Here is a 17,570-nt window from a genome sequence, read left to right as displayed (position 1 = left end):
GCAGGCTTTTAAAGCTTGCCTGCGGGTTCGGATCCCTCTCACGTTCCAGGCTGGTTTTAGTAGCAGTTTGCGCTCTTTGTCTAAGCCTCTGCACCTGCACAACAAATGGAGGATATCTTTTTTGGATTCGCCACAGATTTTACAGTTTGTGGTTGTGTCTGACCTTTGCCAAGGGGGAAGGTGCTGGTTGACCGGTAAAACACCCACCCTCAGTTTCATATATGATTCCTTCGCAATCTTTGAGAATCCTGTTCCCAAGTAAGTTTGCGGCGCGGCCCTTGTAAAACTCTGAATGACAAACCACCCGTGTGCTCTTTTGGATAGGGTAGATCTGTCTTCTTCCAAAGACAATAACTTTACTGTTTTCTTTACTAATTGTTTAAAGGCTTTCTGTGGGCCATTGATCTCCCAGAGCTCTTGTAGGGCTAGATAGTTCATTGCCGATTGTAGATAGACCGCAGCTGGATTGTCTTTGTTTTTGTTCATCTCTTTCCATAGGTATGAGTTCATAGAACCGTTCTCTGCTCCCTTTATTTTGAACCAGCACTTTGCGTAAGCCCTCTTCCATGCTACTTGCTGTTTTTGGAGGCCAAATTCTAGTCTTAACTGGGCTGGAGAAATGTATTGAGGGAGGTTAAAAATTAATCGAATTGATTTCGACACTGCTTTATCCAGAACTGTTTAGTCTCTTCCTCTCATGCATTCACTTCCGTAGGTGATGGTAGGAAGCAATTTTGCTCGAAAGACTTCTTGAAGAGGTGATAGATCAGGGCCTGTTATTTTCTGCCTAATTCTTTTTAGTGCTACTGCCACTGCAGTTCCTCTTGTTCTAATAGTTGCCTTGTGTTGTCTAAAGGAACCCTTTCTGTCAAAAGTGATACCCAGATATTTGTACTCATCGACCACCTCCAACAATTTGCCCTGAAGTTCCCAGCGAGGATGCCCTAGTTTCCTTCAATTTATGATCATCACTTTTGACTTCTCTAAGTTTATCGTTAGCCTGTTTCTGTCTGAAAAGTTGCTTGTAGTATTTATGAGGTGCTGAAGGCCAACTGGAGTTAGACTAATCGGTATTAAATCGTCTGCATACAACAAGTTTGATATTGTTTGGCCTCCTAAATTTGGAGCATGGTGGATGCAGCTGTCGAGCTCTGGGCTCAGCAGACCACCATGTCTGGGACTGCTTTTAAATAAAGCAGTTTTATTTTTTTAATGCATCCCGTTTTACGGAAAACGGATGCATTTAAAAAAAAATGAAACTTTTTTGTTTCATTTTTTGAGGGCAGGTAGTGGTCCCCTTGGGTCCCCTTCCCTTTTGCGAGTGCATTACCACCCTCTTGAAGAGGGTTGTAATTTGCGAGTGTTTTGCGACCGCAATTGCAGTTGAAAAACATTCATATATGGGCTTGCGTCGCTATTAGGAAGGGAACGCCCCTTCCTAATAGCGAGTCGCAAAACCTGTTAGTGAAATAGGCTTTGTACATGGCCCACAGTGATTTTGCATGCGCAAACGGGTCGCAAACCCGTTTGAGCAAGTAAAATCACGTCGTACATCTGGCCCATAATTATAATCAAGGCATTTTCTCCAATATAAAGTTTAATTAGTGTCCTAACCAATTGACCCACACGCTCGACTTTTTCTAGCACCAAAAACAAACAGTTCCAGCACACCAAATCAAATGTTCTGAGTCTATAAAAAACATAAAGGGTGCTGGAACCTTATTTGCAGAAACAACAATAGCCTGTACCAGAAAAAAGGTTAATGACATAAATCCGTTTTGATGTTTGTGTACTATTTTGGGTATTACAGCTGCCAACCTTATTGCAATTATTTTTGCAAAGATTTATAATCTATATTAAGTAAGGTTATTTTTCAAAATGTTATTAGATTGGCTGGATCCTGCCCTTTTAAAAAAAAAACACACAAAAAAAAAAAAAAGATTACATTCCCTCTCAAGAATGCTGGAGGGATTTACCCCCAGATACGATATAGTTGAATAATTGCATCATGGTGGCCTTTAACTCTACTATAAAGCTTTGATACCATTCTGAAGCAAAGCCATTTTCAGATTCGGAAATTAAAAAACTGGAAGCATGTAGGAAGAGCCTGTAATATGTCTTTTTTACTCAGCACATTAGATATATCAGGTTAAGATACTATCAATAAATGTTAACGGGATAAAAGAAAACATACGTAAGAAAAGGGCAATATTGCAGCAAACACATAAAAAAGTTCTGGGATTAGCATTAAGCAATCCTGAACTCCTTTTAAAATGATAGCTCTTTCATTGGCCCCAACTGCTCATGAGGGGTGGGGAGGTGGCAGTTTTAGCCTCAAACAAGGTCCAAGGATCCACTGGAAAAATGGTGCAGGAATAAACTGAAAGATGGGGGGTGGATACACTGAAAATTAACCAACAAGATGTGACAACTGTTCTAATTATGGCCCAATAGAAGGTGACCTGAAATCTCTTTACAAATTAAGGCTGGCATTAGTAGATTTCCCTAAACCCAAATATTATTGCTGAGAATTTCTGCATTCAGTTATACTGGTCTCCTCCAAGCAAGATGTGCTGCAGAGGAAGCCTACTATTGCACACGCTTTACAGATCCTTAAACATAAGGCAGAACTAATTGACCCGTGTAGGACCGTGATCCCCACAATACATTAATTAAGCTTTTTCTTCAAAAGGTTTCAATCAGCCTCACAAATTGATTACTCCTTAATGTCAAGAAATGGGATCAATGGGTCCTGTAAATTTGTGCCAAATTGCTTTTTGGATTATAGAGCAGCTATTCTGGACGTAACCTTACAGCCCCTTAGGAATGATATCCCTGTGTGAATGCCAGATCAATTTCTTCTGTTGGATAAAAAAATGTGTAAAAGCATCAAAACTAGGATAAAAGTTGTTATTAACTAAATATTGGATTTGCACCTTTAGAAACTGTTTAGGAAGCTTATAAACCATCTTATGGGAGGAAGTGATATTTCTTATAAGCCCTAAGAAACCAAAATCGAAATTTTGAGTTACTAATTTAACAGGATATTCTTAAACAAGCAGGATTAACACAGCATAAACAGACTAAACAGACTAATCAAACAAATATTGCTAATGAGAAAAAAACTGAAAAAAACTAAATCTTTCAGTATTAGAAAATGAACTGGTTGAATTACAATCAGTCGGACAGCAGGTTTAGGAGGAGGGTAAGGTTAGGAGTAGATACTCAAAGGCAGAACAGAGATGTCACTTGGGACCACACTGTCCTCGGTGCCCTTTTGCCTTTGTACAAGCCCTTTATTTTCCATTGTACTCACCAGACTTCGCTTTAAATTGCAAGTGGGTTTCAAGTCCTCATCCGGGGCATGGAAGTTGCATGGCACAGAGAAATGAGTCGGTCTGTGGGGATAAAGGTTAAAATATTTGTTACATATTATCCTTTTTACCCCACTCTTGGAAAAACGAAAGTATGATAGAAGAAGGTTCTTGATGACGGGCCTCAGACTTTGAAATGCCCTTCACCGCCACCCACTCAGTTTAGCCTTCAGAAAAATCATAAATATCCAAATTTTTCATCAGATCTTCCCTGTTTGCACTTCTTTAATTACATTTTAGGATCAACAAATGCTTTAGAGCAGCTTTGTGCTACATGCTAGGATACACAAGCAATTGAAAGATTATAAGGGACTCCCTCGCATTAAAACCCCTGGACTAGACGGGTTGCCTGTAGAATTTTATGACACTTACACGGACTCCCTCCTGCCCCACCTAGAAATTTTATACAACAAGGCGTTGGAGAAGGGTACACTGCTACTCACCACGGCACAAGCATTGGTGGTCACACTCCCGAAGCCGGGAAGGGACCCCACTGACATGGCGAGCTACCGTCCACTATCACTATTGGCAACGGAATATAAAATTCTTAGCAAGATCCTAGCAAGCAGGCTCCTGCCCCTCCTGAAAAAACTGATACACATAGACCAAATGGGTTTTCTGCCAGCCCGGAGCACGTCTTTGAATACCAGGAGCATTACCTCATGTCGGCCGCCCCACCACTCACGCTGGCTGCATATCGTTAGACCTCCGCCAAGCGTCTGATATGCTAAATTGGGAATACATGTTCAAGGCACTGACAATATTCGGGTTGCCGGAGGATTATGTTAAATGGCTTCGCCTGTTATATCATGCCCCCACTGCTCATGTCCGTACTGGGGGCCATATTTCTGCTGAGTATCCGATGTTTCGAGGGATGAGGCAGGGATGCTCACACTCACCACTCCTGTTTATAATGGCGTTGGAACCCCTGGCTCTCAAGCTGCGAGTAGACATGCAGGAGATGGGAATTCCGATCGGGCCCACCACACACCTCTTCTCGGCATACGCGGATGATATCATCCTTTACGTTAGAGACCTTAGGTCGGATCTGGCACCTCTGGCTAAGATATTTACCGTATTCGAAAGTATATTGGGCCTGGCCATCAACCCAACGAAATCACATGCCTTTTTCTTTTGAGAGCAGGCGTTATCCGCGAATATATCATTCGGGACCACGGTGCTACAAGTTGCCCCACATACATTAAAATATCTGGGCATACATGTTTACCAGACTCCCACCGATCTGTTAGACGGCATCTTACATAGAGCAATTAGGGCCCTACGCTCCAGCATTGCCTTCTGGATCACGCTGCCGCTGTCGGTTATGGGAAGAGTAGCCATAACAAAAATGGTTGTCCTCCCGCGTCTGATTTACTATTTTACGAATCTACCGGTGTTGCTCCCGCAGCGTACTTTTACACTCTTAAATACCATGCTTGTTGACCTCATCTGGGGGCATGGCAGACGACGGATAAGTCTCAAAAAGCTCCAACTTGGTACGGACAAAGGGGGCCTCGGAGTTCCAGACCTTAGGGCATACTACTATGCCTTCCAATTGCAATGGCTATCCTTTTGGACGGCCGGACGCAACCTGCAAGAAATGGGGTACACAGAGCGGGATACTGCAGGCAGAGCCTTGCATACACTGTTACTGCCACGAAGCAAACTTCCGCAACAGCTTCCTACCCTGTTAAGTACAGCGCTGCACTGTTGGAAAGCAGCACTTCACTACACGTGCACACATCCGGCCTATGTGGGCATCATCCCCCTGGTGGGCATACCACTAACGGCTGGACGTATAACACAGCGTGCCATTGCTCCCTGGACCGAAGCAGGAGTCAGCACAGTGTTGGACGTATTCCATGAGGGGCAGTTACTAGGCTATGGTAATTTTGTTAGGGAGACGGGAGCGCCCAACCACTTGTACATCTTGCATGCAGCTCTAACACAATACCTTAAAACACATTGGGCCCCACATCGACAGAAACCAGCAGCACAAGAACTGGTTAAGATGCTATATTACATGGGAAGGGGTAGGCACTTAGTGAAATGGTTATATGTCGTGATCCGTGCACATGCGGGAATAGCCCTCACCCAGCTACGACATGCATGGTCCGAAGAAATAGGGCGGGTCATAGAAGATGAAGAATGGGAGAAAATTTTAGAACACCCTAGAAAACTTACAAGAAACGCAACATTTAAATTTATCCAATCCATGATACTTCACAGGGCCTACCTTACCCCTCGTAGGTTGGACAAAATGTTTCCGCAAACGCAGCACCATTGTCCTAGATGCCACAAAATGGGTGCCGATTTAGATCAGATGGTGTGGTCCTGTCCGCATCTAGGGGGATTTTGGGACTCAGTCAGAAGGCATGTATCTGCAGCCACACTATGGAGGAATGCATCCTAGGCCTTCATAAGTCCTCCTCGAAACATAAAATACAATTTAGGTTTGTGAACTTGTCGTTAAGCCTAGCAATACGGGCCATCACCATGCGGTGGAAATTCAAGAAACCACCCCCGCACACATGTAGCATAGCGAAATGATTAGGTGGGGTTGTGCAGAAAGTGCGGCCCTGAGACGGGAAGAGGCCAAGAGATTACGTAAAATCCCGATAGCACTGGAGTGGGATGTAATGTTAGAAACACAGGAAGTGGATGTTGTGGAATCCCATAGTGGTTCACAGTAACGAGTGTGGCTACCAAAACCCGTCCCGAACATGTTACTCGTGCTAGCAAGACTATACCTCATCGGTAAGTGATAGTTAACGCTATACTTCGCACTAGAATTGCTGTTGGTTTACTGGTGATGATGCCTGCCAGGCCCTGAGCATCCAGGCGCCCTAAGATGCTGCTTCATGGAAATAAAGGACTGGAGGGAGGGGGAGGGGAATCTAGTTGGGGAAGTTATGTTTATTATAGCAGACAATTACATGTTGGGATAAGAGACACATATCCGACTGGGAAGTCTTGAATAACTGGGTACTGTTACGGGCACATTTGTCAATTGCATGTGCAAATTATATGCGAGATGAGCAGAACATATGTAACAACAACACTAGCATTCTAATATGTTGCATGACAGACTTATTATGAACATTATAAATAATATGGCAATGATGCAGACGGTACCATCACAATTGTCTGAGATATTGTGTTAGTCGTATTGTGTAAAGTAGAAAAATTGCTAATAAAACTTTGTTTAAAAAAAAAATTGAAAGATTATCAGTTTGTATATAACTCCTTAATAACACCTCAGCTCACCGCTCCTTACTTCCAGTAGTGAGCCTATTTTTAATGTTTGGATGGCACTTCGCCTTCATAACTTCTTTCCCACAAAAGGTATCCAGAACAAATGTGTGTCCTTTTTTCACCACATTTTGGGGATTCTAAACGTACCAGGGTTTGTGGACTTACCTAGATGGAATCAATAAGATAGGAATAGATGGGGGATTTTTGGAAAAATGGGATAAGATGCTGAGCAAGATCGCGTATTTTTGTCTGAAAATGGCATCAACAAAAAATTTGTTGTGCTAAGATCGCCATCTTCACAGCTTTCAAGGACATGCAAAGTTGTAAAAAAATAATAATACTTTAAATATATATAGAAGCAGATAACTCCGGGTATTCCCAAGTTTAGGTCGAAAACAGCTCCTGCTATATAGTGCACCCTACAACACCAGCGACACTCTGAAATTGCTCAACTCAAATGTCTGCTTTTCTAGCAAAGTTTTTAAGCATAGGATTAGCACACTGCCATCCACGCCGAGATAGAAGGGGACAAAGTCTCTTGCCATTTCTAGAGCACAGTCTTTAAGCATATGATTTTTTTGCATAATTTATGCAGTATTCTATGCCTGAAAGGGTACTGTTTTGACTTATACTGTGCGCTATCTTGTGTCTGGACAAAGCTGAACCTCTCTGAAGAGCTATAATGATAGTGAAGCACAAGTCAGGGGTTGCTTTTATTAATTCCAGGTTGGTTTGGGTAGTATTTTACCAATCCAAATTTGTAATCCATTGCCTGGGGTGGGAAAAGGCTTTTGTCATTTCACAGCTCGGCGTGGATGGCACTGTGCTAAGAGTGCATGGGCATAGAGTGGAGTAGAGTTTCATAGGATGGCATAGACTGTAGTACAGTGGTGTAGAGTGGAGCTGCATACAGTGGAGTAGAGTGTCGGACAGTAGGGCAGCGCAGAGCAAGATATAATACAGTGGCGTAAAGTGGAATAAATTGTAGTAGCGTGGAGTTTAGAGGAGTGGAGTACACTGAAGTGGGGTAGTGTAGAGTGGAGTAAATTGTCAGAGTGGAGGGGCATGTCGTAGACTATAGTAGCGCTGAGTCCAGTAGATCGGAGTGGCACATTATACAGTCGAGTAAAATGTCATAAATTGGAGTACCGTGTTGTAGAGTAGTGTGAAGTGGAGTGCTGTACAGTATAGGAAAGTGATGTAGACTACAGTAGACTAGAGTGGCATACAGTCTACTTGATTTTTGTAGAGTGGTGGATGTACAGTACAGTGTTGTAGAGTGTGGTACAGTGGATTGGCTTATAGTGTTATAGAATACAATGGCATTGAGTGGAATAGAGTAGCGGAGTAGAGTGGAGTAAAGTGCAGTGGCATACAAAGAGGTGCGTACTGTGTCGAATAATGGACTAGAGTATCATGGAGTATAGCGGAGTAGAGTATTGTACAGTGGCATACAGTATAGTACAGTTTTGCACAGTGGAGTGAAGGGGTAGAGACAGGAGTAAAGTGTCTGAGTGCGCCATAAAGTGTTGTAGGATGGAGATGGATAGAGTATAGTTTGTGAAACAGTGGAGCTGCATAGAGTGGATTGTTGTATAGTAGCGTAGAGTGAAATAAAGTCTTGTACAGTGGAGAAGAGTGGAGTGGTGTAACGTAGTGTGGAGTAAAGTACAATAGAGTATATTGGTGTATCGTAGTGTGGTGTGTACTGGCATAGTGTAGGAAGTAAACTTATAAATTGGAGTGGGGTCTCGTACAGCAGAGTGGAGTGCTGTGTCATATAGAAAAGTGCTGTATAGAGGCATAGTGTGTTGTACATTAAAGTGTATAGGCATAGTGTGGAGTATAGAGTTGGACAGTGGAGTGTACAGGGATAGAGAGGAGTAGAATGTCATAGAGGGTCATTGAGTGGAGTAGACTTATATAGAGTGGAGTTATATATTGTGGAGGAGAGTGTCATACAAAGGAGCGGCATAGAGTGGCGTGGCGTACACGGTAGTGGCATAGAGTGTATTATTGTAAAGTGGAGTAGCATACAGTGGAATACTAGAAGAGCTGAGTGGCAAAGAGTGGAATAGCGTAGAGTGGAGTGGTATACATTGGAGTGGTGCAGACTGGGGTACAGTATAGTGGTTTAGCATAGAGTGGGGGGCATACATTTAAGTAGAGTAGCATAGAGTTGAGGAAATTGTTATAAACTGGAGTGGCATCTCATATAGTAGAGTGGAGTGCTGTGTTGTACAGTGATGGAGACTGCTGTAGAGTGGACTATAGCGTTGTACAATAGAGTGTACAGGCATAGAGTTGAGTGCAAATTAGGACAGTGGATTGCTCGGGCTAGAGTGGAGTGGAGTAGAGTCTAGTAGAGTGGTATACAGTATAGCAGTGTTTTGTAGAGTGTAGTAATATAGACTGGAGGAGAGTACACTGCAGTAGAGTGGAGTAGCGTACAGTGGAGTGGAATAAAGTGGAATAGTGTAGAGTGGAGTAACATAGATTGGAGTGGCATACAGTTGAGTGCAAAGAGTGTAATAGTGTAGTAGCGTACAGTGGAGTGGAGTACAGTGAAGTGGCTTAGACTGGAGAGGTGTACTCTGGGTGAGGTAGAGTGTAATAGCATAGAGTGGAGTGGCATTAAGTGGAGTGGGGTAGATCGGAATACCATACAATAGAGGGGCAAAGATTGAAGTTCTGTACAGTGTATTAGTATAGAATGGAGTGGCGTACAGTTGAATAGCATAGAGTGAAGGAGCGTAGAGAAGAATAGTGTAGAGTGGAGTGGTGTACACTGGAGTAGTTGGGTAGAGTAAAACTGCATATAGTGAAGTGGCATACATTGGAGTGGGGTCCAATTGAATAGCGTGGAATGAAGTGGCGTAGAATGGAGTGGTGTACACTGCAGTGGAGCAGCATATAGCGGAGTGGCATACAGTGGAACAGCATAGAGTGGAGTGGTGTACAGTGGAGTGGCGTACAGTGGAATAGCATTTAGTGGAGTATCGTACAGTGCAGTGTTGTACAGTGAAGTGACGTACACTGGAATGGGTTAGAGAGTAATAGCATACAGTGGTGTGGCGCACAGTGGAGTGGTGTCCAATGGAATACCATGGAATGGAGTAGCATACATTGGATTGTCATACACTGGAATAGCGTAGAGTCGAATAGCATATACTGGAGTAGCCTATAGCAGCGTGGAATACAGTGGAGTGGCGTACACTGAAGAGTCTTGGAATGGAGTTGCATACAGTGTAATAGCACAGAGTGGAGTGGAGTTGTGCACAGTGTGATAGCGTAGAATGGAGTGGCATAGAGTGGAGTGCTGTACAGTGGAATGGCGTAGATAGTGTATAGTGGAGTAATGTACAGTGGAGTGGCTATAATGGAGTGGTGTAGACTGTAGTGGCATACAGTGGTGTGGGGTAGAGTGTAATAGCATACAGTAGAGTGGCGTACATTAGAGGGGGGTCCAATCGTATAGCATAGAATTAAGTGGTGTGGAGTGCCAAAGACTGGAGTGGCGTAGAGTAGAGTGGAGTAGCATATAGTGGAATAGCATAGAGTTGAGTGGCATACAGTGGTGGAGTAGCATATACTGAAGTAGCGTATATTGGAGTGGCATACAGTAGAGTGGAGTACACTTAAGAGGCGTAGAGTGGAGTTGCATATAATGCAATAGCATAGAGCGGAGTTTTGTACAGTGGAGTGGCCTAGATAGTGTATAGTGGAGTAGCGTACAGTGAAATGGCGTATAATGGAATGGGGTAGATTGGAGGGGTGTACAGTGGCGTGGGGTAGAGTGTAATAGCATACAGTAGAGTGGCGCACCTCTGGAGTGGGGTCCAATTGCATTGTGTAGAATGAAGTGGTGTACAGTGGAGTGCCAAAGACTGCAGTGGCGTAGAGTGGAGTGGCATACATAGGAATAGCACAGAGTGGACTGGCGTAGAGTAGAGTTGTATACAGTGTAATAGCGCAGAGTGGAGTGGCATAGAGAGGAGTGTCGTATAGTGGAGTGGCATAGAGTGTAATAGTGTTTAGTAGAATAGCGTACAGTGAAGTGGCGTATAATGGAGTGGTGTAGACTGGAGTGGCGTACACTGCTGTGGGGTAGAGTGTATTAGCATACAGTGGAGTTGCGTACATTGGAAAGGGGTCCAATTGAGTTGCGCAGAATGAAGTGGCGTAGAATGGAGCAGTGTACACTGGAGTGGAGTGCCATACACTGGAATAGCGTAGTATAGAGTAGCTTAAAATGGAGTGGCATACAGTGGAATAGAAAACAGTGGAGTGTTGTAGAGTGGAGTGGCATACAGTGGATCGAGTAGAATGGAGTGGTGTACAGTGGAATGGTGTAGAGAGGAATAGCGTATAGTGAAGTAGCCTCCAGTGGAGTGATGAAGACTGGAGTGGCGTTGCGTAGTCTGATAGCATAGAGTGGAATGGCGTAAAGTGGTGTCTCAGAGAGTGGAAAGGCATAGATTAGAGTGGCGTAGAGTGGAATAGCATATAGTGGAATGGCTACAGTGGTGTGGCATATGGAAGTATGTGAAATTTAGCAGCAGTATGGATTATGGTGTGCAAACTAACACAAACAGCGGATTGCGCTGCCTTGCGTTTCTCCAGATTTACCAATCAATGCACGGTCACATATGGTGGCCTTGTGCTCCTTTAAAAATCTGACTTAAGTACTGCATTGCCCATGCGACCCCATGTGTGATGCAAGGGTACCAAAATCCAATAATACAGTTAGGCCTTAGATATATTTGGGGCCATGGTATACCATGATAACTTTGCAGTATACCATGGTACATGGCGATGACAAACCAGCATATAATTGGGTAATGGCTGTTATCAGAGAATTAAAAGGCTGCCATTTTGTTTCTACTACCATTTGGCTGTGTTCAGTGTTAGGGCCCTAGATATAGGTAGGTAGTAGGTTCTTACCTATTACCACTTTAGTAAAGTTTTAATAGGTAGGGAAATGTATTTATATCTTTTTTTATATATTTCTAATAAGTTAACAGCCATGTAGTGCGGTAGTTGCACAAAATTGTGCGAAATTCTGTGAAAGTACTGAGGTATAGATGTCACTAAGTTTAAATACCTTATAACTTTGAAATTACTTACCCGGCTTAACCGCAGTACCCAAAAAGCATAAACTCTGCACCATAATGTATAATCCTGACAAATTTCATGTAAATTTGGTCTCCAGGCCCTATGGGGCGGTAACGTGACACGAGCGGTCGGGCCACCAAAGGTCTGTGTGTAAAGCAACCATACAACACGCACCTCACATGTGACGGGGAACACACACAATAAGTGACGCCACACTGTAGGAGTTATGTAAATACTCAAGTTTATCCAAGTAGATCACGTTAGATGCAGTTCATGAGGTAGCAGTACATTTCCTATGCTGATAATACAATAGCTAGCGATGTACATATCAGTCAGGAGCTATAAAGGCTGTTCATACCATATATGCAATTCATGAGATAACAGTACTGCATGGGGCACAACTACCAAGCACGTAGCTGTACACGTGCTCTTCACCTTCCTGTCGCGTTGTGCGCGCTAACCGGTGACGACCTCAGAACGGGGCATCTAGCATGGAGAGCTACTCGCCCTTAAGAACATTTAGCACTTCAAGGTAGAACAGGAGCAGCAGAGCGCTACTCGTAATCAATAGCGCCTAGCACTGCAGCAGGAAACATGAATAACGGAGCGCTACTCGTAATCAATAGCGCGTAACATTTCAGTAGGGCATATGAATAATAGGGCGCTACTCGTACTCAATAGCACCAAACACTTCAATATGACATATATAAATAACAGAGCGCTACTCGGAATCAATAGCACGTAACACTTCAATATGGCATATAAATTACAGGGCGCTACTCGTGCTCGGGTGCAGTCAGTGTCTAACACGGGGCTGTCCGCAGAGAACGCACGGGACTTGCGGAGCGAGTCTCTTGCTCCGGTGCAGTTCGTAGGCACCGCGCTTCAGGGCAGACACGGGGGGTACCAGGAAGGGATCCCTCGGCGGGGTCTCTCCGTCGCGATGACAGGGGGAACTCCCACGGAGAGGGAACCCGGGCCCAGGGTGCGGTGTGGCTCCCAACCAGCAGGGGGCGCACCGGGGGCGATCCCAGCCTTCGGGCTTACCTCGATCTCCGCACTGGAAGGCGTCCGTTCCCGCGATGATGGGGGCCCTCGTTCTCGGCCTCGCGCACTTCTCACAGCTGCGACGGCAGCGACGGGGCCCTGGGCTTCTCCACGGGCCTCACGACACGGCATGGTACTTCTTCCGGCCTCAGGGTCGCGGCGGTGAGTGCGCTGGCTTGCACCTTACGGGGGGTGCTAAAGTTAAGGATGGGGGTTCTGTGTTCAGCGGAGCCCACTGCCGGGGGTCCCAGACCAGGGCAGGGAGCGCACGGGTCACAGCGCTAACCTGGTCGATCCCCGGTGGTTCTCCAATCCGCTTCACATCAGAGTTCAGGGGTCAGTCTGGACACGCAGTCTCAGTGCTTTGGCTTGTAAGTTTAAAGTTCAGTCTGGACACGCAGTCTCAGTGCTTTGGCTTGTAAGTTTAAAGTTCAGTCTGGACACGCAGTCTCAGTGCTTGGCTTGTAAGTTTCTGTTCTTAGATGTCAGATAAGGTCTTGTTGGCGCAGATGTATCTGGCGCCCTTAAGGGGTTCTGTTGCAGGGGGGTAGGGATGGAGAAGGCGACTAGGTCCTTCCTAGTCAGGCTGGGCAGAGGTTCTCTGGGTCCTCCTACTGCTGGGCAAGATCAGTGGGTTTCACAGGGTCCCTCACTCACTTAAGAGGCAGCACCTAGATCCTGTCACTCTCAGAGGCATGAGTCCCTGGCTAGGCCCTACCGCCTACACTCCTGGTGGATTCTTCCAGCTCTGCTTCACCCCAATGGCCAACTCACCACAAAAAGTTCCCTCCCTCACTTAAGTAGCCCTAGGTCAGGTGACCTCTAGCCAAGGCGGCAAAAGAAAAACCACACCTCCCTTCTAGAAGGTTCCAGCACATTCCAGGAGCTTCCCCACTCTACCTATGGGACAAAAAAGGCGGGCTGGAGTCGCAACATTGTTGTGGGGTTCCAGCCAGCTCCTGGCAGCTAGGGTGCTACTATGAAAGACCACTCTGCAGTAGCAGGGGCCTGTGGCAGCCATCTTGGGAGAAGGGAGCACCTGCACCTTAACACTGATTGGCAATGAAAAGGCGCCCGGAGACCTAGTCCAACATAAAAATGAGGGTGGAAAAAATGAGGCACGATACAAAAATAAAAGGGGAGACCACCCTAGGGCTGACAGGTCCAACAACGTCAAGTACAATAGTCTATGGAAAATGCACTGGTAGAAAAATTAGTTTTGGAACCTCCTTTTATTTTTGCACCACCTTAATGATTCACCACTAAAATTTACATAATCTCTAAATGTAGAAAATGATATAGGTCTGCAAAGTTTTGTGGTGATTCGTCAAACGGGTGGAAAGTTATTAGGGAGCTACTATCCAAGGAATTCCTATCTTTGAGAATACTACATATGACTACAGAGTGGCAATCGAATTTATTGTGATTTCTTTCTTTTCCTCTATTGTATTTGTTATGTATTTGTTTATTGGTTTACATAATCAGGTGACCATTAATGGGCATTTTAGTTGTTCATGTAGTAATTCTGAAACTTTACATATGCAGTCTAGTTTATTTTTTGGGCTTCCTTGCTACTTTTAGTAGGATTAGCTACATGTGAAGCCCAAAGTGAATGAAAGCCTATTGTTGTTATAATAATTAAGCTGTCTTGATAGTTTCAGGGTGATCCGTGAAGTGCGGGCCCAATAAAAGGGGGGGGGGTCTCAAAATATGTTTTTCCTATGTTAATTTCCATAGGAACTTTAGACATAGTGAATGGTTGTGTGGGAGTGGGTGTATGAAAGGTTCTATGGGGGTGTTAGTGGGTGCATCAGTGATTCTGTGGATGATGTCACCAGTGATGTCATTTGAGATGGCATGAGGGATGTCACTGACCATGTCATGAGTGATGTAAAATGTGAGGTCATAAGCAGTGCAATGCGAGGATGTGAGTTATATGTAGCTCAGCTAACTACAACTGCTGAATTTCACTGGTTTGTACGAGTGAAACCTGAGCCAAACTATACCGTCCCTGTAATGTTTGTTTTTTCAGTGAATTTCTAGGATTTTATATTCCATTCCCTAACTATAATGTCCCAATAACCTTTGTTTTTTTCATATATATATTTTTTTTTTGAGGGTGGGAGGGGTCTAAAGGTGGAAGCTGGTGAGAAACCCTTGACTGAACCAGAAAACTAGACCAAATTCATCAAGGGGTCATTCATTTAGATCGCTCATGGTTTTACCAAAAAAATGAATAGTTGAAATAAAAATAAGCTGGAAAAAACAGCAATGGATGACAAAGTTTTCATCAATAATTGTTTTGCCCGTTCGGCAATTTACAAGAGTAAGACACTGTCGGATTGTCATACAGTGAAATAGCATAGAGTGGAGTGGCATACACTGGAATAGCGTAGAGTGGAATAGCATATACTGGAGTAGCGTATAGCAGAGTGGCATACAGTGGAGTGGCGTACACTGAAGAGTCTTGGAATGGAGTTGCATACAGTGTAATAGCACAGAGTGGAGTTGTGCACAGTGTGATAGCATAGAATGGAGTACCATAGAGTGGACTGTTGTACAGTGGAGTGGTAATTGTTTTGCCCAATCGGCAATTTACAAGAGTAAGACACTGTTACATTCATTAGACCTTTCTGGTCAAACGGCTATCTAGTGTTTGTTGTCCATGAACATGCAATACCTAGAGCCAGCAACTGAGCTGCCACTAATAATATTTCATTGTGTTAGGCTAGGGGTGTGTGGCCAGAAATCAGGATGGGTCGGTCTCCAAAAAGAAAAAATATATATTTAAATGTATATTAATAAACTACAGAGTGGTAGAGTAGTGGTAGCTACTCTGTAGGTTATAGTTAGGATTCCCAGAGATAAGAATTCCTCAAATTTTATTTGGTAATAACTATGTCACGTTTAATGAAACTCCACCAAGCTTTGCACATCTATCCTTTTTGCTACATTGGCTGATGATGCAAATTTTTATGGTAATTAGTTAAGGGAATGCAAAGAAAAAAGTGGATGCCAAAAACAAGTTCTTCCACCAATGCATTTTCCATAGGCTTTTTAGAGCGACATAGCAGCTGCACGGATTTACATGATGTGGAAAGGGTCATTTTTGTGGTTTAATCCGAATTTGTTCAGTGTCTTTTAAGTAATAAGGGACAAAAATGTAGTGGTGTATTGGGTTGCAATCTACTGCGTTACCTTCACAACATACCGCATTGTAGGGTGATGTCAAAACACAATATTTTTGGTTAATCAAAGCCCTTGGAAAATGGAAAAGCAGCCATATTAATTGGATACCACTTTGTCTTTGTTTTTACATGAAATATATCTTACTACTGTTTCTGAAATGCATAGAGAGGAATGATGCAGTTAACCTAAGTTTGTAGAGGTAGGGGAAAGATTTTTTTTTAATTGATTTATCTATTTAAAAATAAGTTTATGACGTACCACGGTACTTCCTTGAACTTAACTAGAAAGTACCACAGCACCTATAGAAATTAATATATATATATATATATATATATGTATATATATATATATATGACAAAACAAAATTTTACATAATATAGGATGGCTCTTGTAGTGTCCTACTGGACACATTAAGATACAGACCCTCCTCTGAAGCTGCACTAACACCTACCCACACCATCTATCACAGGCGTCACAAGACAGGTGACTCTGCGGATAAAGGAGGACGGACGCAAGTGCCCTGGACCAGTTCTCTAACTATATGACTAGAGTCTGTGTCATTCATTAATCAAAATGTGAGCCAGCATGCAGGAGGTCTCCTCTGACAGTGAGAGGCGTAGACGAAACACCAGTCCTGCACCGAGAGAAGATATAGCCCCCCCCACCCAGCATTGCATCCCTACTGTTGAAGGGGGCTGCATGGGAATTGCTCAAGACACCTGTGACCCCCCCTTCCCCACACAGGAGGACAGCGCCACAAGCAACTGCAGCCCTGATGGTGAGGTGGCGCCGTGGGCGGTAGCCGCCACAACGGCCGAGGAACCTGTAGCAGGTTAGCAGTCCTGCTATCGGGAATCATCCGGATATGCATGCACCACATCCTTTGGCCAGGCATGGGCAGAGCCTTTAAATAAAGGGGAGTGGGCCGCTCGGGGTCTCACTCTGATATGTATTATTCCACGAGTGCCGGAGTAATCGGTCTAGTGAGGTGGGAGCGGGGCCTACCAGACCGAGGACCCCAAAGCAGTGTAGCCCCATACGCACAAAGGGCCGGCGCTAAGCATGGGCAGCATCCCAGAGCCCCACGCCTGCTCGCAGCCATGGGGTCTCACACCAATAAAGACTCCAGAGTAGTGAGGCCCTGGGGACCCCTAAGAGTTTAAAGGTTTTTTTGCTGTTTTTTTTTAATAAATATGTTTATTTTGTTTCGAAAACAAAACGTCAAACAAAGCATGAATACACAATACCCAATGAATGTCAGTCCACAACATTTTTGTAGGGCAATTATAAGAGGGATATGTATTTTGCTGGGGAGTCCGTAAATTAGCTCAAAAGACCTGGGCGCACAAGGCTAAAGGGTCACATTTACATTGTTTGTGGTTACCAACAGTAGGGTTAAATACTACATCTTTCAAGGCTCCCCGCCCGATCTTTCTGGCAGCACTCCCCTTCCCTCCCCCCCCCACATCTCCAGACCATAGTGTTTTATACATGGTGCCCATATCTTCCGAAATTTCGGAGGGCAACCCCTAGCCTTGTATGTCACTTTTTCCGCAACCATATACAGATCAAGACTTGCCCTCCATTCAT

The 17,570-nt window shown here is 44.2% G+C and overlaps 1 protein-coding gene across 1 annotated transcript in view; it reads right to left on the bottom strand.

Annotated features, from left to right (window-relative positions):
* The window catches only part of TSNAXIP1 (translin associated factor X interacting protein 1), a 362,126-nt gene that overhangs the window by 250,490 nt on the left and 94,066 nt on the right, over positions 1-17,570 (bottom strand). The window contains exon 2 of the mRNA XM_085637810.1: positions 3,317-3,398. Within this exon, the coding sequence (XP_085493936.1) occupies positions 3,317-3,398 (82 nt within the window). The remainder of the gene's footprint in view (positions 1-3,316; positions 3,399-17,570) is intronic.

The sequence above is a fragment of the Triturus cristatus genome, chromosome 12 (assembly GCF_964204655.1).
Source record: "Triturus cristatus chromosome 12, aTriCri1.1, whole genome shotgun sequence".
In the NCBI taxonomy this organism is placed as follows: domain Eukaryota; kingdom Metazoa; phylum Chordata; class Amphibia; order Caudata; family Salamandridae; genus Triturus; species Triturus cristatus.
This window is presented reverse-complemented; position numbering and strand designations above follow the sequence as displayed.